Source organism: Anguilla rostrata, chromosome 3 (genome assembly GCF_018555375.3).
Source record: "Anguilla rostrata isolate EN2019 chromosome 3, ASM1855537v3, whole genome shotgun sequence".
Classification (NCBI taxonomy): Eukaryota; Metazoa; Chordata; class Actinopteri; order Anguilliformes; family Anguillidae; genus Anguilla; species Anguilla rostrata.
Window position 1 is genome coordinate 2325454 of NC_057935.1, and position 23098 is coordinate 2348551.

Sequence of the window (23098 nt, forward strand, 5' to 3'; positions counted from 1 at the left end):
AGCCATGGCGTTCCGAGGGAGCCATACAGGAATCTAGGAGGAATTTAGTTTGGCAGCGCTCGATGCACTTCGGGAGGTTTCGTATATATTTATTCACCCGCCGCAGGGCGTTCAGTCACGGAAATGACCGAAAGACCAACCGTCAAAGTCAAACTGCTATGCGGTAGCACGTGCTGCTTTGTGACATTTAGTTCCTCCGACGCTCGTGCGATTCCAGAGATTCAATGTATGTAATCGCGTGTAATCCCGCCAAATGGAATACGACTCTGATCAGAAGCAGATTTCGAACGTTCGCTTTGTGCCGACATTCTTTACTTAACCCGATAATTCCCTCAGCCGTGGACACCTATTGGCTTTTTTTAATCCCCTAATGAATTAAAACATTTCTGTTCATGGGGAAATAACGTTCTTGCCCACCCTTTGTCAATTTTGTTGCATTTGTGAAGTTCTTTTATTGTTTATTATTTTTTCTTTTTGCAGTGTTTCACTGTATAGGTGGGCCTACACTCTTTTTGTAACCACACACTACACACATATGTATACTGTACCTTCAGTAGCCCAAACAAAGTTGTCAGTAGTTAGGCTATGAATAGAAAGGTCCGGAAATATGTTTTCACGTGACCAAAACAGTTATGTCCATTGAATGCTTTTGTCTATGTGACATGTTGTGGTACACGCACACACGCGACATCCTGTTGTTCGTATTCACTCTGTGACCTTCGTTTTAAAATAGGCCTACATGCTCCCTTACATCAAGCGTGGCTGAAGCTTCGCTTTGATCACCGTTTAAGGATTTGTGCAGTTTAGGCGATTATAGGTGATATCTGCTGACATATGTGGGTTCTAAGCTATGCGATTCTGTCCTCAATAACGTACTCACTAGGCTATATAACCCGGGAGCGTGGCGTCCTGACGAGAACATTTTAAATGCGACTGCGCTCCAGCTGTTTTAACCAGTAATTCATCAGGCTCTTGGCAATATTTTCCCCAGCTGATAACGGAAACTGTGTTACGCAACAGTCTGTTGAATTCAGAAGTAACGTTAATCATTTTAGAGGAGGCCTACATTCGTCAGCCACCGGAAGACAAGTTTTATAGCCTACTGTTTGTGGAATTATGTTGCTTTAATGCTTAATTAATTTTTACGGAAATTTAACTGAACTTAACGAAATCTTGCTATTCACAGCGGTGTCAGATACCTTGTGTTTTTATTTGCTTTTACTGTTCTTCACTGTATGTATGATTGATTGTTACACACGTTTTTGATTTATTCATTTTCAAAACGCCAGCAGTGTTATAATACGCTGTTTAGCTGTAGAATATGTTTTCGCTCAATACACTTTGAGCGGCCCCCCAAATTTAGCCACTACGAACTAGTGAGCTGTCACAGAGCTGCAGGCATCTGTTTTGATGGCGCTGTTCCCGCACTTCTGTGTCTGCGCAACAAGTTGTCTGCCACTTCGGCAGGCACCGCGCGCACGGAAACTGTGGTCCGACGGTGCACATCTCGCCGTAGCACCTTCAGCTCTCCGGGCACGGTTTGTGAAATGCTAAGCATGTGCAATGACGTCATGTATGTATTGCTTTCCAAATGCACGTTCCTTTCTTTCCATTCATAGTTCTGTGCAGGCTTACAGGGAGGACGGTCCAGCGCCGAGATGCGAATTGGCACCGTGAGAATTCTGGAGCTCACTGCCGCATGGGTCACTTAGGCAGAGAATACAGGCAGCCGGGAGTCCGCGTGAGAAGAAAAGCGAATTCGGCTGCAGAATGCATTATAGCGAAAAGTATAACTTTTATTTTTTCTGTTTTTCCGGACGTGATTTTTTGCTCTGCAATCTTAAACAGAAATTGTAGGTGTTCCTAGTGCTGTGCTTTTCCGTAACCGCGCAAATATTAATGTCCAGTTTAGGAATGAACGTACATGAACGAATCGAAGTTCTTTTTCTACTTGATTTCTTTTCCTCGCGCTTTTCCACGGATGAACATTAATCTGCTATGGGGAAAGTCCGCTGTCAACATGAGTTTGGACACTGAGGATGCAGCGAATTTATGGGGCAATGGTTCTTCGGAACTGTTAAACGGGACGTCGGTGTATGCCAATAACTCTAACGTTACCTGGAGGAATAACAGCGAACTCGTTCCTTTGGACCTTACCCGGGCGGTGCCGCTGGGTATCGTTCTCGGGGCTTTCATCGTGTTCGCAATCGTGGGAAACATCCTTGTCATTCTCTCCGTGGTGTGCAACAGGCATCTGCGAACCCCTACTAACTATTTCATTATCAACTTGGCCATCGCTGACCTGTTGCTGGGCACCACCGTGCTTCCCGTGTCCGCCACCCTGGAGATTCTCAACTACTGGGTGTTCGGGAAGATTTTTTGTGACATTTGGGCAGCAGTGGATGTTTTGTGCTGCACGGCATCGATAATGAGCCTGTGCGTGATATCCATAGACCGCTACATCGGCGTGAGCTACCCGCTGCAGTACCCGAGCATCGTGACGGAGAAAAGGGCACTGTTGGCAATGCTCGGGGTGTGGGTTCTTTCCTTGGTCATCTCCATTGGGCCGCTTCTCGGGTGGAAACAGGAGACCCCACCTGAAGACACGGTTTGTTTGATCACCGAGGAGCCGTTTTACGCGCTATTCTCTTCCCTGGGATCCTTCTACATACCTCTGGTCGTAATCCTGGCCATGTACTGTCGGGTGTACATCGTCGCCAAACGGACCACCAAGAATCTGGAGGACGGGGTGATGAGGGAGCGAATGAATTCGAACGAGCTGACGCTCAGGATCCACAAGGGCTCGCAGATGCACGAGGACGGCGGAGGCGCGGGCAAGGGCCGCGGGCACCACTCGAGGAGCTCGCTCACGGTCAAGCTGCTGAAGTTTTCCCGGGAGAAGAAGGCTGCGAAAACCCTTGGCGTCGTGGTGGGCATGTTTACGCTCTGTTGGCTGCCGTTCTTCCTGGCGTTGCCCATAGGTAGGTGGAAACAGGTCCCCTTATGTCTGTCTTATAGCCCAAGTGCCCGTTACGACTTCTCCAGAACTCAGAAACAGATATCTTGACTAAATTTTTCCTTAAGATTTCTGAATTCACCCTCTCTCTCCATATATATATATATATATATATATATATATATATATATATAAAGATATAATATAAATGAGTAGGGACTTTGTTCATTTCAGCCTTTGGCAAAATGAGATTTTGGTGAATCAATAATATCAAATTACAAGAATAATGTTCCAGATATATGAAGTGAATGAGAATTTATTACTCTAAAATAGCACAAATACTGAATGTCATGTCTAAAATGTCACATTTTCAGACTACACTTAAACATATCGATTTAATAATGAAAAAAGTAATAAAAACATTAATAGGCATAATAATAATAATTATAATAACAATTATAATTAATTATAGAACTAACGCTCCCTTTGTCTCATAGGTCTTGTGGCATGCGCCTTCACATGGCTCTTATATAACTGTAACCTTGTTCTTGTGGTGCCTGTTTACCAAGTGAAATGCACTTCATTAATTCTTTGGCTAAAAGCACCATGACAAAATTGTGAATAGTAAATAGTGATTATTATGCGGAATGGGGTTCATTATTTCATGAGTTTGATTATGATAGCCTCGCTGCTTGCTTAGGAGGTGGTGTTTTTGACATTAAAATCAGGATATCCTGAAAGAAAAAAACAGAATATTTATCTAACACCTGCCTTTCAAGCGACAGAACAATTGTGTTTCTGCTTGGCTAGGATTGTGTCCAATGCAAGAGCGCTTTCAGCACATTGTCTGTAAGCGAAAAGCCTGGAAATGTTGAGATGAAGAGTTCTGGAAACAGAGTTCTTCTTCCTCTCATCTTCTTCTTCTTCTTCATATAATAATAATAATGGGAAATATTGTAATTATTTTGTTCTGCCTTAACCATATTAAGAATGCAAAAATATTTAGTTAAGCCGGTGCTTATAATTAGATTTCCCTAATCCCTGTTTTACGGTTAATCATAGACTGGTAAAGCAGAATGTCTGAAATGTTCCAGAATGTTCCACCCTCCACTGAAGCGTTTAGGGGGACAACACAGGCCAATAATCCCCTTCCTTTGAACCTGATTCATGATGAGTTGAATTTCAAGCAGAGGATTTAAGCTCTTTTATTTTTTTTAAATAGCAGCAGACGTTGCCTCTCCTGGTAGCAAATCTGCAAACAATTTTTTTGAAGTAATCACTGGGTCAGGCCCGTAAATTTGGGCAAATTGAAGGCGAGGCGGTGTTTGGCATCGCAGACGTGCTCACAAGGAGAGAGCTGCAGAGCTCCTCGGTGGCATTAACATATTTCAGAAACTCTGACTGGAATTCGCTGCCCACCAGCAATCCTGAGAAAATTACCGCCCGGAGTTCTGGTTCCGCCCGGAGTTCTGGTTCAAAAAGCTAATTCCGGCTGTCGGGCCCCCTGTTCCGTCCATCGCTCCGACTCCTCCTCCGACTTTCCGATCAGACTCTCGGAATTCCGAACGCGGAATGTTTTCGTTAAACTTTGCGTACACTTCAGATAGTTTACAGAAAAAAAAAAGACCTGGAAACCTGTTGTGCCAGTGAAGACAAACACAGGAGGTAAGAAGCACAAAAACTCCAGGAAGGGGGGGGGTTTGAGAGGAAAGGACTCTTAAATGTAAGTACGGCACCGAGAAAAAAAAAAAGAAAAAAAACTAGGGTAAATAAGGTAGACGTTAAAGTGCACAGCACCCGACCATCTGTGTAAAACTGCAGAGCTGGAATCTGGCGTTCGCGCCAGCGACCTCTCTAAAAATAAAACGTCCAGGGTAATATTGCTGGACGTCCAAACTAACTGTAAACACAAACAGCGGGCTTCATCCAAGCCTTTAGGAGTGATTTGCTGTGTGAAGTCGAGCCTGCCAATAAGAAATTTTTTTAAAACTTGCTCCTGAGTAAATTTAATCAAATTCGGCTTTTCATCCCCAAAATGTCACAACCCCAAGGCACGCCAGCACAGCCGCACAAAATGCGGAATTATTTTTGATTTTTTTAAAAAGGTGACGTGAGAGCTGTTTGTAACTCCTGGGAGTGGAAGAGTACGCATAGGGGCGTTCCCTTGACTGCAGAACGTCGGCCACTAACCCCTTCCTGTATCTGAATCCAGCAGTTCATGCATCTGAGATGCTTAGCCGTAATTCACGATGATAGCTGTGAGCTAAGAGGATTTGTAGCGTTGGGCTCAGATGTGAATATATGCCTTCAGCTCAGCGGTGGGGATCAGCCCGCCCCCCCTCCCCCCCTCCCCCCTCGGGTCCCGGTGCATTATATGATCGATAATCAGCCTCCCTCTCCTCCTTGGCTGAGTTATGCAGTCCGTCTGTTTGATTTACACCAGGCTGGATTAGACCTGTGGGGTCCATCAGCACACCATCAGTTCTAGGTAGGTGGTTCATGCCATTCGGTTCATGGATGGATTGTGGGGGGGCGGGGGGGCGGGGGCGGGGGGGGGGGGGTCCCACGTATTCCAATTATTTCCTTTTGGCCCCCTGTGTGCTTGGGATGACTCAGTCGTGTTTTTTATTTTTTTTATTTTTTATGATCGTGTGGCCCTTACTGCTGCAGCCTCCTGCAGGTTACACTCTTTTGGGGAAAGAAATGGTTCTGAACAAGTACTTGGGCTTGTCTTCACAGGAGAACCCTTTTTAGTTTTATTCATGGAAAACCCTCTATGGTAGGTGTGAAAAGAGTGACAGCTCCCTCATTCAGCCATTTTGCCTGAGCAAAGAGCCCTTTCTTTTTTGGGAGGTGGGATGGCACCAAAAGGCCTAGACTAAACAGTTTGCTTTCATTTACTATTTAAAGGGGCCCCTGCATGTGCACAGGGCCCAGAATTTCGTGTGACGCCCCTGGGTGTCCTGGGTGTCCTGGGTGCAGCCGGCTGTCGGTGTTTTGCGGAGTGGCCCCCCTAGCTGTGATATCAGGGGTTTGAGTCCGGTTACGTGACCTTTGTCTCTCCCTCCCTCCCTCTCTCACTCCCTCCCTCTCTCTCTCTCTCTCCCCCCATTCCTCCTGTCTCTCTGCTCGGTCCTGTCCAATACAGCTGAAAAATCACAAAAAAAGAATATATGTATATATATAATTTTTAAAGTTATGTATTAACTGCTGCCTAAAAGGTTTTGTATTCATTTATGGGCATGTGTGTAAGAGTGCTGCTAGATACGTGAATGTAGCGTAGAATCAAAAGGTCCAGAACTATCACCAGGTAACAGGGTGCTTAGTACCCTAGTGCAAATATAATATGTATCTTTTTTGGAATTTTTCCTTTTTTTGTCATAATGTAGGTTATATAGTTCGTAGTGCAATCTGTCCCCACACAATTAAAATTTTTTTATTACACCCATAAGGGAAAGATTGTTTACAGACCACGTGCGGTTATAATTTTGAATTTAAAAAAAAAGAATTTTATCTAAACAGTCAGCACTCATAAAAGATGCTTCTCCACTGTTTTTAGCTGATTTTATTTTGCGAAATGTGGCAGTTCTCAGAGTACCGCCAAGTTGCAGAGAGCTCCTGGACAACGTCGAGCTCCATGTCTTGGAAATATTCGGCTAAGCGTTTTCGTACGTTTTAAAAAAATAATCATTCGGTGATGCAGCCAAGATGGCGGAACGGAGTTTTGCCCCGTGTCGCTCATGAATACCCCCCTGGAGGTGGGCCGAACAGGCTCCTGCGGGTACGGATATGGCTATCCAATCAGCTCTGGTTATTTCTGGGGGCGTGCTCTGATTGGCTGTGGTGGTGTCCTGAGACACTTTGGAGTCAGTCATTATCCCTTAAAAAAAGGAGAACACTGTGTATTTATTTGGTGGGGTTCTATCCCGCGGAGGAAATTAAGAAATCCAGCTGGAGGGATGTTTTGTGTAAAATAAGATGGAGGGCGAAAATGAGGCGAAATTGTAACCCCCCCCCCACAGTTGACACTAATTCGCTGAAAGGAGTCTGTGAGGTCCGCCAACCTTTTCACCGGGACCGGCTGTAAAAATTTTGAGTGGGGTGATAACTCGGAGGTCCAGGGAGCCACGCGGGCGGGCGCCCAAATATCTGTTCCCCCGTCCCATCCGCAGCGTCCCGTGTCCACACCTCCTCGGTGTTTAAAATAACCCGTGCGATGTGAGTGTTCTCCTGCCTGTGCCCTCGGGGTCCAGCGCCAGGTTTGCTTTGAAGTTGCGTTTCGACGGAGCGTGACTTGACATTGGGCCAGCTTTTTAAAAAAATGTGCCCAGTGGCATGAAGAGGATTCTGGGTAATGTATCGGTGTGGTTGGAGACGTTGCAGCGATGGTTGGAAAACAGGATGTGAGTTACAGGGACTTCCTGCCAGAGGTGGAAGAAGTCCAGGGGTCAGAAAGTAAAAGTGTTTCTCCCACCCATGACCTCAGCCAGCTGATTTCACTAATGAGTTCTGCCTCCTGGCTGGAGAATTGTGCTAATTAGCAAATCCAGGCGAGTGGGACAGAATACCGGGGAGGACTTTCACTTTCTGAACCCGGATTTCCCGCCTCGCGCCTCCTGCTGCTACCCCGAGACACCAACAGGGGGCAGCGATGGGCGGAGACCCCGAAACGGCGTCTTCTTCTCCTCGCGCTCATGCGGTGATGTTTGACAGCAGGCCAATCAGAGCCTGTCACTCCGCTGGAAGAACGGGAGGGAGACAGTGCAGAAATAGTCACGAGCCAAAGCGTCTGCGTTTCACGGGCCAGAGTCTGAGTCGGCAGAGACAGATTTCCACCCGTTAGCTACTGACGGCTAAACAGCTGCAAAAAAAACTGCCTCTTGAGCGAGCACGAGTCGTGACTCAGCACCTGGGTGTCAAGAGGGCAGGGGCGGAGCTAGCCTGTCGTTCATTTGGGTGTGAGGCATGATGGGAAACGGAGTGTCACGCTTCGAACAACACGAGGGAATACCCCCGCTTATTTTGCTTCCGTGTGATTGGATGGGACTGACTCCGCCCACGTCTTTGTTTTTCGCATCACGAATGCCTTTTGCTCTGATTGGATGTGGGCTGACAGGCAGCCGGGGTATCGGCCGAAGTCGTCCGGAACGGAGACTGCAGAATCGCTCTTGCGGTTTTCTTTCTTTCGTTTCGACTCCTCGTTTTCCATCGTGACCGACTCCACGCAGCGTTACTGACCGGCTGGGGCTACAGTCAGGGAACCCGATGTCAGGCTGCAAGCATGGACCCGCTTTGTGGCTGGGCCGCGGTGCCGAACCAGGGCAAGGTCTCGGGCTGGGTGTGTGTACGTGCATGGGAACGTGTCGGGGCTTAGGAAACAAACCTCCCAGAGGCCTAATGGCCCGGAGGTCAAGGCTCCGGGTCTTTATTCCGAGAGTTTTCCAGGCGGTGGAAGGCTTGGGAATGCGTCCGAGCTGCTTTGATATGGCACTTCTGGAATGTCGGGGCGGATCAGCGACCCGATTCCCGATAATTCCGGAATGAAATCCCGCTCGGTGACGTGCCGGCGACCGGCGTACGGATTCCGATTAAACTTCAGAGCCGACCTCTGACCCTCTCGGGCAATTTATGGAGGAGAGAGAGGGAGGGAAAAAAAGAATGAATGATGGAGAGAACAGAAATCAGTTTGGGGAAAAAATAAAAGATTTTGCACGCTTTGCAGAAGACCTTAACCAACGCAGTGGCCGTATGGTACCTTTGAAATTCCTGGAGAAGAGCCTGCGGTGGGTGAGTTGAGGAGGCCAGGGGGTGCGTGGGTTTTCGGCAGGTCCAACGTGAGAGGAAACGTTCTGGGCTCCTCCGCGTGGTCGGGTCCAGACGGGACGAGAGCCTGCCGCCGTCGAGGTGCTGACAGCTCGGAGGGCTGACACACTCACTCAGATTACCATTCCAGCCGCACGCTCTGAGCCCATTGGACGGTGTCCAGCGGGTGAGCGAATGCGTCTTCCAAATGGTGGAGAAGGGGGGGGGGCGGAGCCGTGGGAAAGGTCACATGTCCACATTCCGCCGTGCCATTGGCCCGTTTGCGTTTTCGCTTCTGTTCTCATTTTTTAAGTGGCTCTCTGGAGGCGACCCGGGGTGTGCGGAGACTACACAATATCCCGAGCATTGTCTGCGCTTCCAAATAGGGGCATTCAGGGCTTTTATTTTTTGGTTTTTTTTTGTCACCCCAAGGAGTGATTCTTCCTTTCAGAAGTCTGTCCGAAGGATCATTGCGGCTGTATTTAAATGTTTGGCAGGAAAAAGGTCTGAAAGAGAGAGAGAGAGAGAGAGAGGGGGAGAGAGAGAGAGAGAGAGAGAGAGGAGAGAGAGGGGAGAGAGAGAGAGAGGAGGGAGAGGAGAGAGAGAGGAGAGAGAGAGAGAGGAGAGAGGGGAGAGGAGAGAGAGAGAGAGGAGAGAGGGAGGAGAGGAGAGAGGGGAGAAGAGGAGGGAGAGAGAGAGGAGAGAGGAGAGAGAGGGAGAGAGAGAGAGAGAGAGGGAGAGAGAGCTGATTAATTCGAGAGCCCGTAATACCCAGCTGGCACCGGTCCTCAGCGGAGACGGTCCCGGCGCTAACAAAAGGCTTTTCCTACGCCGCGGGGGCCGCGGTTAAACCCATAACGCACCCGCTAATATCTCATTAGATAACAGGCCCCGCTGCTCGAGGGAACGCCGCGGTCCTCCTGTTCCCCGACGCGGTCGGCTATTGTCGCCGGGTGTTTTGAGTGTGATAAGTGGCTGTGTCACTGATCCACCGTTGGGTTCGACAGCGCATTGAGCAGCTCACACAGCGTACACTGAATAAAGGGCTTCGTTGGATAAACCTAAAATCCGACTGCAATTTGTTACACCTATACTTTTATTTTATTTTATTTTTTTTAGGTTTTCTCAATTGGAAATTTTTTTTGGTTCATTCAAATGACCTAAATAGAAATATAAGGTGTAAGAGAAACTGAAGTAAAAATTTTGGATTTTACATTAAATCAAATTTCTGCACCTGGATTTACCTATTTACTGCAGCGTTACAGGACCTTGACCAAGGGTACCGCTGGCTGTGCCCCACCTGGGAATCAAACCTGCAGCCCCTGAGCAGCAGCTGCGGTTCCCTAACCGCTTTGGATAAAAGCGTCTGCCAAATAAATGCAATGTAACGTATGTGCTCTGTGAGAGGGGATGTAACACTGAACACTTGTGTACAGTGTGTACTCATTTTTCTTTTTTCGGTTTTTCTCCTGGCTTGTACTCCTCCCCCGTACTAGCACGTCCATCCCTCCCTCCATCCATCCGTCCATCTGTTCATCCTTCCATCCATCCATCCATCCTTCCGTCCCCTCAGTATTTTCAGCCCAGATTTCACTTAAATGTCCATTCTCATCTCTTGGGTGCCCTCAGAATCTCTAACATGGAGTGACTCACCGAAGTGCTCTGAACTTCAGCATTACGTAATCAGCTTCGCATCCCATTATCAGCAAGTTAAAAAAAAACAAAAACCCCTCTAGACAAATCACTACTGTCCTGCGGAGTTATGCAACGCTTTCTTTTTAAAGGGTAAGTGCTATCAGAATAGGGTAAGTAAGGGTTAGGGCCGTTTTAATTTTATTGAGGGTAAGTGCATGGTAGTTTAGCCCTGGGACGAGGGACGGTTCGCGACTCTGAGATTCCGGCGGCAGTTGGGGAGGTCATTTGGCGGAAAAGCAACTGCATTTACAAAGTTTTAGCCCTCCCTGGCCTTTAACTTTAACAGCTTAAACTTTGGTAATAGCAAAATAAATTAACATATAAATAAACGTCTGAATCTCCGCTTCGTTAGGAAGCTTCCAGCTGAGTTTCTGGTGTTTCTTTTTTTTAAGAGGAAGGAGTCTGGATTTTCTCTTTAAGTGTTAAAATGTTTACATGTTTAACAATGAAATGCTTGTAGAAACATATATTTTCTGTTTGGTGTAAATTAGTATTTTTTTAATTTTGTAAAAAAGACTTATTTATATAATTATCAAAATAAATATTGTATATCATGAAAATGGTTGGCAAGATGGTCACTGACACTTACTGCCACTAACCCCTGACACTTACCACCACTAACCCCTGACACTTACCACCACTAACCCCTGACACTTACCACCACTAACCCCTGACACTTACCACCACTAACCCCTGTCACTTACCACCACTAACCCCTGACACTTACCACCACTAACCCCTGTCACTTACCACCACTAAACCCTGTCACTTACCACCACTGACCCCTGACACTTACCACCACTAACCACTGACACTGCCACTAACCCCTGACCCTTACCACCACTAACCCCTGACACTTACCACCACTAACCCCTGACACTTACCTCCACTAACCCCTGACACTTACCGCCACTAACCCCTGACACTTACCACCACTAACCACTGACACTTACCACCACTAACCCCTGACCCTTACCACCACTAACCCCTGACACTTACCACCAAAGCTTTTCCACCGGGCCAACCCCTCCTACCCCACCTCATTTGATTCTGTACGTGATTAGGGGTCCTGAAACAGAAGTAAAAGCACTTAAGACCTCCACCCCCACCTCCCCTGCCAAACCCTGCCCCCCCCCCCCGCATCCCCCCCCACACACACAGGCTCCTTGGGGACTGTGTTGACCCATTGCAGACATTTAGCAGAAAAGATTAGAATCAGTGCTTCGCCTAATCCTGGCATCCGTACAAGGCATGGGCCAGTCACAGCGGGCTTATAGTGTGTCCATCGGAAGCATTTCCATAAGAACGGTTTTTATATAGTTCTGTTGTTTTATGACATTGTGATCCGTCGTATCCTGCTACCATTCCCTGGCGGTGGGATTCTGTCTCCGCAAACTCAATAAGGGAAGAAAAACGATGGGATGAAAAGAAAAAAATATATATGCCACCATTTCAACGCATTCCATGGGCGATATGGTATCAGGCTCTCCGTCTTTCTCTCTCGTAAATCAGACGGTTACTGTAACTGACAGGCTTTGGCTGAGAACAGCCTTTAGCTCTTAGGAGTGAGCGAGAGACTGATGAAAACCACACAGGAGCTGGGGAAGGATTTTTTTTTTTTTAACTTTGCTGGTAATTTTCTCCTGATTTTGGCCAGGCCCAGGTTTGTGTTTCTGGCCTTCGCTGCAGCCGACTCAGAGAGGAGAGTGTAGACGAGCACATGCACATCTCTCTCTCTCTCTCTCTCTCTCTCTCTCTCCCCCTCTCTCTCCCTCTCTCTCTCTCTCTCTCTCTCTCTCTCTCTCTCTCTCTCTCTCTCTCTCTCTCTCTCTCTCTCTCTGGCATGTGAAACGCGTGATGCCAAGCCGGCACCTCGTTTCACGGAGCAGTCTGCGGGTGCGTAGCCAGATCGCCAGGGGGCTGTGGTCTCGACATCTCACCGCGCGAGAGAGGTTCACTGATAGCTCAACGTTCGACGCGTCGCAACAAGCTCTCACCCTGAGCTTTAACTCTGTTTCCCCCTCGTGGCCTTTGTCACAGGGTGTAAAGAAGGCGTTAGTCCTCAGTGGATTAATTGCGTTATTTCCTCTCCTCTCTCTCTCCTCTCGGATTTCGCGGTCGTTTGGAAAGGTGGGGATTAGCGCAAACGTTCCGTGAAGGTTTTCCCATCTCGGGACAGACAGGCCACCCAAATTTGATACAGGATCCCACCAACCGGTTTTACTCAGTAACGGGACCGTGGTGCCATGTGTGTAATTGACTGGGCGAGGGGGGTTTTGTGTGGGGGTGGTTATTGGGGAAAGGGGGGGGCGAGGGTCGGGGGTGACTCTGTGAAAAGTGAAATTGCGTTTTGGAGGGAAAAATAACGAGCGCAGCCCCGTGCGCCGTGATGGAGAGGTCGCCGTGGCGACGCGCGGCGGTATCGTCTTCCGCACCGGCCGCGATTCTGCCCACGTTGGCGGGTGAGCAGTATTCAGAAAATCACATTAACAGGGCTGAAGAACAACAGGGGAGACGGACTGTTTTAAGGCTCACCCTCCTACTCCTCTCTCCTCCTCCTCCTCCTCTCTCCCCCTCCTCCTCCTCCTCTCTCGCGTCTCCTCGCTCTCGGTGTGTGTGATCAAAGTGCCGTCTGGCCGGGACACGGGGCCTTTGTGTGTCTCGTCTGGTCATCATCTCAAAGATCTGCTCACAATGGCTGCCTTTCTTCTGCCTGCTCTCGGCCCTCCCCGGTATCTGAAAGAAGTATGTTAATTACTGCTCAGTTCTGGGCCTTTTGGCTGCAAACCTCTTTTTGCTGTGTGCAAGGGAGACCGGCACGCTCTCCCCCGAGCTACAGCGCTTTCCTGTGGTTAAAGTATCAACCCAACCCCCAAAACACACCCACCCACACATGCTCACACACACCCGCCCACACACACTCACACACACACGCACACACACACACATGCACACACCCACCCACACACGCTCACACACACACACGCACACACACAAATAAACTCACTTTGAAATACACACACACACACACACACACACACACACAAATAAACTCACTTTGAAATACACACACACACACACACACATACAAACACATACATACACATACACACAGTCACTTTGAAATACACACACATACACAAATAAACAAACTCACTTTAAAATACACACACACACATACACACACCTACACGCACAAATACACACACTCACTTTCAAATACACTCATATTCACACGCAGAAACACACACATGTACACCTGAACACACGCACACACACACACATACACACACACATAGTGGGAGGTTAACAGGAAACAAGCCTTTTGGTCCTAACCAGCAGCAATTAGGCCCTTTCCACTGTTTCCGGTAGGACTGCAGGCCACATCACTCTAAGGATGTGACACCATAGCTCTAACACCATAATTACGGCAGGAGCAACGTCGGAGATAAAAAAATGATGATAAATATAGAGTATGCCAGGCTCCGCGGTCGTTTTCCTTGGCTGCATCAGAGCGTCAAAGCAGTGTTACGTAACCTCTGGCTATTTTTACGAAATCTTGTGACTCCTGAAGCAAAATAAACTGCACGACTAATTGCAACAGCGATGGCGGTGATAGCGAGACTTCTAATCAAAGGTAGCCCAGAATATGTTCGGGAAGTAGTTCTGCCACTCTAAATATTTGTAAAAGGAGAAGAGTCGTCATTCCGAGCTGTCCATTTTGTAGTCCTCCAGTTAGACTTGTTACTCAGCACAGAGTTGTGGAGAACAGGTCATCAGATATTGCCACGTTGGCAGATGCTTTAACCCTTTTTCAACATTCTAAATCAGTGTTCTAGAACTCGATTGTGACATCACCATTAGAATGTTCGGTTTTAGAACATTCTAATCTCATACCCTGATCTCAACCCTGCTCCGTAAAGAGCTAAAACTGCTGGCTTGTTTGTCCATCCTGTGGGTAGATAAGCCCTCTTTATGGCGGGATAAGCGTTATCGCCATTGGCGGGAATATAGCAATTATTGCCGAAGCTTAGGAAAGTGGCCCCCCGAGGTCTGAGTTGCATTTGGCAGGTTTGAAAAAAAAACGCTCGCACCTTTCTGGATCTTTCCGTCTGAGCCGAGCCAAGAGCTCACGCAGCGCTTTTCTCTCGCATCGAACCCCCGGCCCGCGCGTTTACGTTTGTCCTGAGGCTGCGGCATCCTGCAGAAGGCAATAACAGGATGGGATGTTTCACGCAGATGGTCCTATTGTGCCATTCTGAGTCCGGTCTGGAGTGGCTGTTCGGAGGAGGAAGGACGTGCCGAGACTATTTTTTGATACCGCTGGAACACTGAGGTCCGTGTGAGGAAGGCGCTTTTTGATTTTATGTTTATCGGGCAGCAGTGTGTCTCTCTGAACCTCACCCTTGTGCCGTAGGACTTCCAAGGAAATTCGGCATTGTTTCACACGGGAATTGCCCCTCTCTGAGGGAGTGGGCAGGTGCTCTACAGGTAAGGGGGCAGGGGGTTGGGGGGTAAGAACATACCACCTCCTCTAATTCCAGGATTTAAGTGCCCTGGCGCACATCCGTACTGTTGAATTTTGTGACTTGTTACGTATTTCCCATATAAGTTTCAGCTTAAGTCAAAATTAAGTAATCAATCGCAAGTTTAATTACTGCTGATAAGTGAATATATTGGAGTATTAGAAATGCTTCTCTTTTGTTTGTAGTCTGTGTGTACTGGCTTTGTTTCAACTGCTCTTCTCGTTTAAGAGTGATTCATTTTATTCCTTCCGATGGATGGCAGGAAATAAACGTGTGTGTACGTATATAAATAAACCAGTGTTGCATGATGGTTAGGGAACTGGCCTTAGAACTTGGAGGTTGCAGGTTTGATTCCCAGGTGGGGTACTGCAGTGTAGTCTTCAGCAAAGGTACTTAACCCAAGTTGCTTCAGTTAATGTCCAGCAATTCTGACCCCCTTAAGGTGTAAGACAACTAACTGAACATTCTAATGCTGATGTAACAATCACTACTGGTAACTGTAAGCAAAGGAGTTCTGGAACTCTGATTTGGAATTTTGGAGAGAAAAAGAAAAAAAACATACGCTTCAAAGGGTTAAAGATTTCTGCAGAGTTTTATGCAAAGCAATCAGGTAGCCAGACTGGGCGGGGGTGTGGGTTGCGGGAGAGTGGGGGGTGGATAAAATATTAAGGCTGTGACAGGGTCTCTGATAAGCAGGAAATATCCTCAATGTGTCTGGGGCTCTGGTACATAAATACCCTTCTCTCAATGACTGGTATTTTCACATGCTGGTCTCGCTCCCAGAGAGTGAATGATAAGTAAGGTTACATAAGTCATAAATAATTTGGTAGTGGAGGATTGGGGGCCCTGTCGTTCCCACTGGACACCCCCGTTCCTGTGCCAGTCACATTAAACCCCAAAACTTAACTCTGAAAGTGTATGAAAGTGTCCAGTGTGGGACGATACCAGGGCTCGAAGAGTCTTGGGAGTAGAAGTGCTGATCTCGGATCGGTTTAGCCCGTTAGCTTATCCTCGATAAATGTAGGATTGGTTTAGCCCGTTCGCTTATACTGGAGTAGTTTAGGATCGGTTTAGCCCGTTAGCTTATACTGGAGTAGTTTAGAATTGAGCGGCCAAAACCGGGCTTGAGTTTTGAAGCTCACTTCCTGGTCCCGTTGAGAGACCTTGCTCACTAGCGCCAGTGTGGCCGGCTCCAGTATAGGCGTCCGTGTCAATGTAATTCAGCGGTGCCAATACAGTGAAAAAAAAAAAAGAATTTCCCCCACAGGAACATGTAGTCGCAATTGTTGTCTTTTTCTTCATCTGATGTCTCCCCCATGTGCCAATTTTTTAAAGTCATTGTGTCATGTTTTAATATTTTGCGGACGAATCGGGGACAGGTTGCATCACTGCACTGTCACTCGGGGAGGGAGTCGGTATCTCGTGCGCTCATTGGACGACACGGACTCGGTCCAGACTTCATGCCCATATAAGGATCCCTCCTGTTTCCAGCATCGCAGACTCATCGTGCCTTAAAACTGTACAACAGGACAGAACATTTCTCCTGCGGTCTGTGGCTGGGATGTGGTCAGGGGAGAACTGATCACAGTACATTTTATATTTTCCTTCTTCTTTCATGGCTGCATGCATTGCCCTGCTGATTGACAGGTGTAGGCCCAGGTACGGTTTGGGGGTGGTTACAGGCTGGACTTTTTTTTCTTTGGGTGGCTGTGTTGTAATAATGGTTAGGGAACTTGGCTTGTGACTAAGGGTTGCAGGTTTGATTCCCAGGTATAAATCGTAGTGTATAAATGGATACTGTGTAAACAATGCAAAATCTGCTAAGCGTTTGCAATGTAATGTGATCTGATTGGACACACCCAATTCAGGTGCATGAATTTCTTCGAATGAGCACTACGGCTTCTTTTAAAATGGGGGAATGTGCCCCTGACCAGGCCCGGCTAACTAGGCTAGCTGACCGAGCAAAACTGTTTATTTCAGAGTTGAGTTCAGCTTCAGGGTAAACATGGTAGGAGGGATCTTCTCTGAGCATGGCATTGTGGGAAGTACATGTTGGGCACTGGATGCTTCATAGTTTAGTAGCTAAATGGTGAGTGTAGATGGGCTGGATGGTCAGTTCTTGTAATTGTGTGTTCTTATCGATTCCTAGTTCTAGCTCTTGTCTGTTTTTCTGTCACTTGTCTTTACCCTCTTCCTCTTTTTCAAGTGACACATTAACCAGTGAGATTCTATATTCGGTGCTTGGCGGTTTCCTCAATTCAGGGTTACATGGTTATCCGTATTAGCTTGTACCTGGTGTCGGCATGTGAAGTTAATCGCTAGCATGCTGCAGTGTTAGCTTGTACGTTAGCATGTCTCAGTGTCGGCCATTGTTGGCTGTGGCGCATTTCTCTGTCACAGCGTTAGCGTCGTAGCAGAGCGCGCCGGCTTCTCGAAGGCCCACGCCGCGCTCATAAAGAGACGAGCCCCGATCATGTGACCCTGGGAACGGAACGATGAGAGGCCCAGCTGTGAATACCATCGGAGAAGGATGGGGGGGGGTGGGGGGGGGCCACAGCCTCCAGACGTTTTAGTGACTGTGCCGAGTCTTCTGGTAATGAGAGGGAGATGGAGACCCTGTGAACTCCAAAATGAGGTGCAATTAGCACGGTTTAGTGCTTGGGGTGATTAACTGCATTTTCCCCCCCCACGTCCGCTCGTAACGTTCCCGGAATGTCGTTTGTACCGCTGAGTGTAAGCTGCCGCAGCTCCGGCTGCTGTTCGCGGAAACCGCGGCCGCCATCGCCGTCCTCCCGGGCGGAAAACTGGGATCTGAGTCAGTTTCCGAGTCTGATTCCCAGCGGTGGGGTCAGCTGGGAATTCTGCCTGCTGGAGAGTTTGAGGAATGGAAGCACGGGGAATGCTGCTGGCCTGTGCCTGGGAGGAGGATGATGGGACATCTTTGTACGTGCGTGTGCGTGTGTGTGTGTGTGTGTGTGAGAGAGAGTTTGAGTGTGTTTGCATTTGTGTGTGTGTGTGTGAGAGAGAGAGTTTGAATGTGTGTGAGTTTGTGTATGTATGTGAGTTTGAGTATGAGTATGTGTGTGTTTGCGTTTGTGTGTGTGTGTGTGTGTGTGTGTGTGTGGTATGTGTGTTCGTTTGTGCGTGTGTCTGTGTGTGTGTTAGTTTGTGTGTGAGCATGCGTGCTTGTGTGTGCGTGGGTGCTTGTGCGTGCATGCGCACGTGTGTGAGCGTGTAAAGCAATGCTGTCATGCTGAATACTCACTTCTGGTCTGTGTATACTTGGTTAGTGCTTATGGCGTGAAAATACCATTTGTGCAAGAAGACATGCATATAATACAAACAAAAAAAGTTGTTATAACTGTGTAATAAATGTGTAACAGGTATACACACTTATATGCACTGTTACTTTTAAGTTTAAGCTTTTGATTTGTTTTCCAAATTTCAACTTTTTTACTTGACATTTCTATATTTTCCAGTTTGTTGAATGAGTATGTTGCTCTCATTAAGGTGCATGTTTCTTTAATTAAAATTTGTGTTTATAGTTACATAGTTATTTTGTATCTGGGTTGGGATAGAGGTATAATGGTTATGGAACTAGGATTGTCACTCAAAGGTTGTGGCTATGATTCACAGGTGGAATGCAAGTAGAATTGTACCCTAAGTAATATAATCTGAATTACAGCTGTAAACATCCAGCTACATGAATGGATTTTATGTAAATAAAAAACGAAGGTAATCTGTTTAATCTGCTAAATACCTTTAATGTGTCAAATAAAAACTCAGCATCCTGTGTGATATCTTATATCGTTGTGCAACTCCTGATTCAGTTTTTTCTTTTTTCATTTCTGTATTTCTATCCTGTATGTTTTGTGCGAACGGTTCTGTAATTGTTGTCTGTTGCCCGTTGAGCGGTGTTATCGGCGAGCCGCGATGCGTGTTATTAGTTCCATCTGTGCGATGCTTAAGGGGCGTTCCCGCTCTTTGACAGTGTGCACGTGTCCGCGTACACAGCAGAAGCGACAGTACAGAGCCGGAACATCGTGTCTCGAGTCGCTGCTGTTTTGGAGAACTCGGGGCGAATGAGGAAAATAACGGAGACTGTAGAATTGATTCTTCTTTTTTTTTTTTGGAAAATGCTGCCACCTGTTGGACAGAGGAGTAAACACATAGGCCACGTAATACCATTACTGAACGCAAAGTCTGGCATTCAATCGTCACGACGTTAACATTAACTAACAATGAAATGCAAAAAATCTTCACAAGCACGGTTTGGCAGGTTCCGCAATAACTTGTTTGCCAAGAAGAAGTGAAACTCCCATTTACTTGTGAGTCAGTCAAATTTAAGGATGAGTGTTGAATATGGGCCAAAGAGTTCTTGTGTTTATGTGTAAAGAGAATATTCTCCGAATGCAGGGCTGCAGGGCGTGTCCTTGCTTATTTAATATTTAGTTCACCCCAGGGATCTTTCTAGAGAAGTTAAACATTTAACATGAAAATCGCACATAAGAAGACAGACTGCAGAATGCTGATACTTGGCTCTGGGCTGAAATTCAAATATTTAAAATGCTTATAGCCTTCTGGGTGGTTTTGTCCACAATTTGTTAGAATTCATATTTTACAGAATTATACGAAAAGCAGCGCTATGCCACCTTCCAAATGTGAAACCTGAAAATAATTCAGTCAATTCCTGGAAAATACCGGGTAAAGTTTTGCTATTTATCCCCAGTCTGTGAGAATAATCCTTCCTGCTGTTTTAAATGGATTTTGTTTGAATGTGTGATGAAAGGAGGTCATGAAGGCACTGCAGTGTTAGTAATGAGGGGCGATGCTTCCTTGTGTTCCTGTTTTCGGAAAAACCTCCCGCCCCTGTTAAAGCCTCTCCTTTCTCCCCCCTCCCCCCCCGCAGGGTCGTTCAACGTCAGCCTGCGTCCGCCCGACACCCTCTTCAAAGTCATCTTCTGGCTGGGCTACTTCAACAGCTGCCTCAACCCCATCATCTACCCCTGCTACAGCCGCGAGTTCAAGCTGGCCTTCATCCGCATCCTCCGGTGCCAGTGGCGTCGCAGGAAACGCCCAGGCTTCCGGGCCTACGACTGCCGCGGCTCCAACTTCGGCTCCTGCGGCCGCTCGCGCAAGGACTCGGCGGACAACGCGTCGGGCTGCCTGAACGGGAGCCAGCGCACGCTGTCCTCGGCCAGCCCCAGCCCCAGCTACCTGAGCAAGGCCTCGCGCTTCGGCCTGGAGCTGGAGCCCTTCCAGGGCTGGGGGCCGCGCTTCTCCCTGCCCGGGAGCGCCCCCGAGAGCCCGCTGGGGCTCCCGACGGGCGGGGCCGACCCGCTGGCCGCCGCCGGGGAGTACGGCGGGACGGCGGCCCGCGCGGGCGCGGCCGGGGAGCGGAACGGGCGAGGGGGGGCGGAGCCGGCGGCGAGGGGCGTGGCCACGAGCGGGATCCCCGTGTGAGGCCGTCGGACCGCCGTCAGCAGAGAGAGAGAGAGAGAGAGAGAGCCCGCGTCGTCGCCGACGGCGACGTTTGCGTGGGACCCTCCCAAACTCCGGGCGTTGGGTTGCAGGCGTCGCTGACGTCATCGGGGTCGAAATGTCAGGGAGCGGTTGGCTGTCGCTGCTTTCGCCCGCAGACCAGACAGACAGACAGGTGTCACGGACACGGCCTGTTCTAATGCAGGAGCACTGAAAGAGCCTCTCTCAGACTGTCCTGGGGGGAGAAATACTGATTTAAACTGAGGGTATATTAATAAAGGGACTGACTCATAGCCTACATGCACTGGCCTTATGAACAGAAATATCATTCCGTCTGGCGAAGGGAAAAAAGGGGACACAGTGTGTTTTATAGGTTGTCTTTCTTTAGTTTAGTCATGTGGTGTCTTTATTGCATTTTCCCTTTAACGTGATCGAACGCAGTTAGAATCGGTCCAGAAGCATGAAGGACAACAAAAAAAAAGCCAGTCTGAACGGACCGAAGAGAAAAAGCCTTTTGACTCTTTTCTTTTCCGATGTCTGCCCAGCCTCAGGAGTCAATCGCGTTCTCCATACGTTGAATAATAATCTACACTTGCACTTCCTTTACATCACCCCGGAGTCGTGTAGTGCAGTGTTTGGCCACTGAACTCACAGACTGCGTCAGAGTCGTGAAACAGGAAGCCTCGAGGAGTGGACACACGTCTGCATTGAACGTCTGCCGCACGTGGAAGGTATCGAAGCGCCCTTTACGTTCACTTTATTCCCTTGGTACTCACACCATGTAGAAACACCCAGAGGGTCGTGTCTTAGTTTTCGGCGTGTGTTTTAGTTTCGGTGCGTGTGGTCGAGTAAACCGTGTATGAAAAAAGTGTATGAAAAGAGCAGTTCGTGAAAGGTGATCGTGCATTTCAAACGGATTCGCCTTCACGGAGCGTAATATATGACATGAGATAAAACTATAGTATATATTTAATATATGTCAAGATATGTTGTCTATTTTATAAGATATATAAATTATTCCCACTGTCATGTAATTTCACACTTTTTACGCATATTGTGTATGTACCTGCAAATATGTTTTTTTTTAACTGCATGTAAAAAAAAAAATGCTGCAATAATGGATATATTTGTCGCTTGATATGTCTGAGATTGTGTATTACTCTCAAAAAGCATCAACCGTCAAACGGTGTAATGAAATGCACCGTCTGCTGTAAATACATCTGGTTAATCTTTTAAAAGTCACAGTCCAAAAGAAGATTTTGGAGTGAAAATAATGTTCTGTAGACGGACACAGAAATCACTCCGAGGTCTGGGACCTTCTACTCGCCCTGCTCATCGTTTTCTTTAAAAGAAAGGGATATATAAAGCTGACTGGCCGCTCGTGCTCTTCCACGTAAACGACGGACCCCTGAAACGTTTTTGTGAGACCAGCAGACGACAGCTTTTTTTAAAGCACGAGGAGAGTTTGTTGTTGTTTTTCCACCGTCTTCGTCGTGTTTTTATCTGGTCATCGCAGGAGCCCACCAGAACTCAAGCTGTGCATCGGGAGAATTCAGTTCAGCGCACATTTTGATTATTATGACTGTGTGGTCATGTGGTTTCCCTGAGAGGCAACGCCCTCTAAGTATTCTAACCAATCACAGAGGGGCAGTGGAGCATCCGGATAGGACGAAGGGGGAGATCTCAAACAAGGCATGCTGTGTAGATCACTGCATTATCCATCCAGTTCCATTTGGTCCTTCCACATGGCCAACCGCATTGTAAATACAGATAACAAAACATAGAGGTTACGTGTTTTATGGTGTGTACTGAAGTTAGGGCACATAAATTATTCTAGTTTGTTATCATCTGTCTTTCATTGCATTTTGGTGGGAGATATTGGTAATAAAACAAATTTATTGATGTTATTTATTGTCATCTAGTTCTTTTCTGGTTATAAAAGACATGTAGATGTGCACAGGGGTAGACTTTTCTCGCAAGAGAAATTACTTTTTACTTACATGACTGTTGCCTCAGTAAGAAAAAATAAATATCACAGTATTAGCATCTGTTTTAGGAGTGCGTTTGTTTATTACTTTAAAGCAAATATTTATCTCCAGTAAATCTCCATGTTTTGTCCTATTCCCTAATTTGGGGTGCTCTTTTGCAGTTGGAAGCCCATTGCATCAGCCCACCCCCTCCCCCTCCCCCTCCCCGCTTCAGTTTGGGAGGAGGGCCTGCATCGCGTGCTGAAAAAATATTGCTTTATTTGGCTTAAACGCATTAACAGCTACATGGTTTGGTCTGTTGTGCAGAAATTCCCATCATCCCTAAAACCAAAGTCAAATTAGTTTTGCGGTTCGTTTCGCGGATTAGTATCACCATCCTTAGGTGGTGCCCTGGTGCAGGGATCCAAAACTCCAGTCCTGGGGGGGCCAAATTGTCTGCTATGTTTTTCCCATTTGTAGACACACATGAGCTCTCATACAAAGCATGTGATGTCAGCCGTTGCTTCTCATCACACCACAGTTCGCAATTCAGGTCCACACACAGACACGAGTCAGAGGAACATGCACTCCCATGTGCAGCTCCACAGCTGGACTTGCAGGTGCCCTAACTGATCACTGGGGGTCACTGTTGTGCAGTGAGACACTGTCAC

At 47.4% G+C, this 23098-nt stretch overlaps 1 protein-coding gene across 2 annotated transcripts; it reads left to right on the top strand.

The window, feature by feature from the left end:
* The first annotated feature begins 1066 nt into the window (after window positions 1-1066).
* On the top strand, window positions 1067-22367 carry LOC135249804 (alpha-1A adrenergic receptor-like). Of its 2 annotated transcripts, none has more exons than XM_064325377.1 (2): window positions 1067-2981; window positions 19889-22367. In XM_064325377.1, the coding sequence occupies exons 1-2, from the start codon at window positions 1925-1927 to the stop codon at window positions 20440-20442; spliced, it is 1611 nt and encodes a 536-aa protein (XP_064181447.1). In that variant the 5' UTR covers window positions 1067-1924; the 3' UTR covers window positions 20443-22367. The 2 variants fall into 2 exon arrangements, 1 of the variants encoding a protein (XP_064181447.1); XR_010328783.1 differs by lacking the exon at window positions 1067-2981 and adding an exon at window positions 14305-14944 and having other exon boundaries at window positions 19889-20026.
* Window positions 22368-23098: the final 731 nt, after the last annotated feature.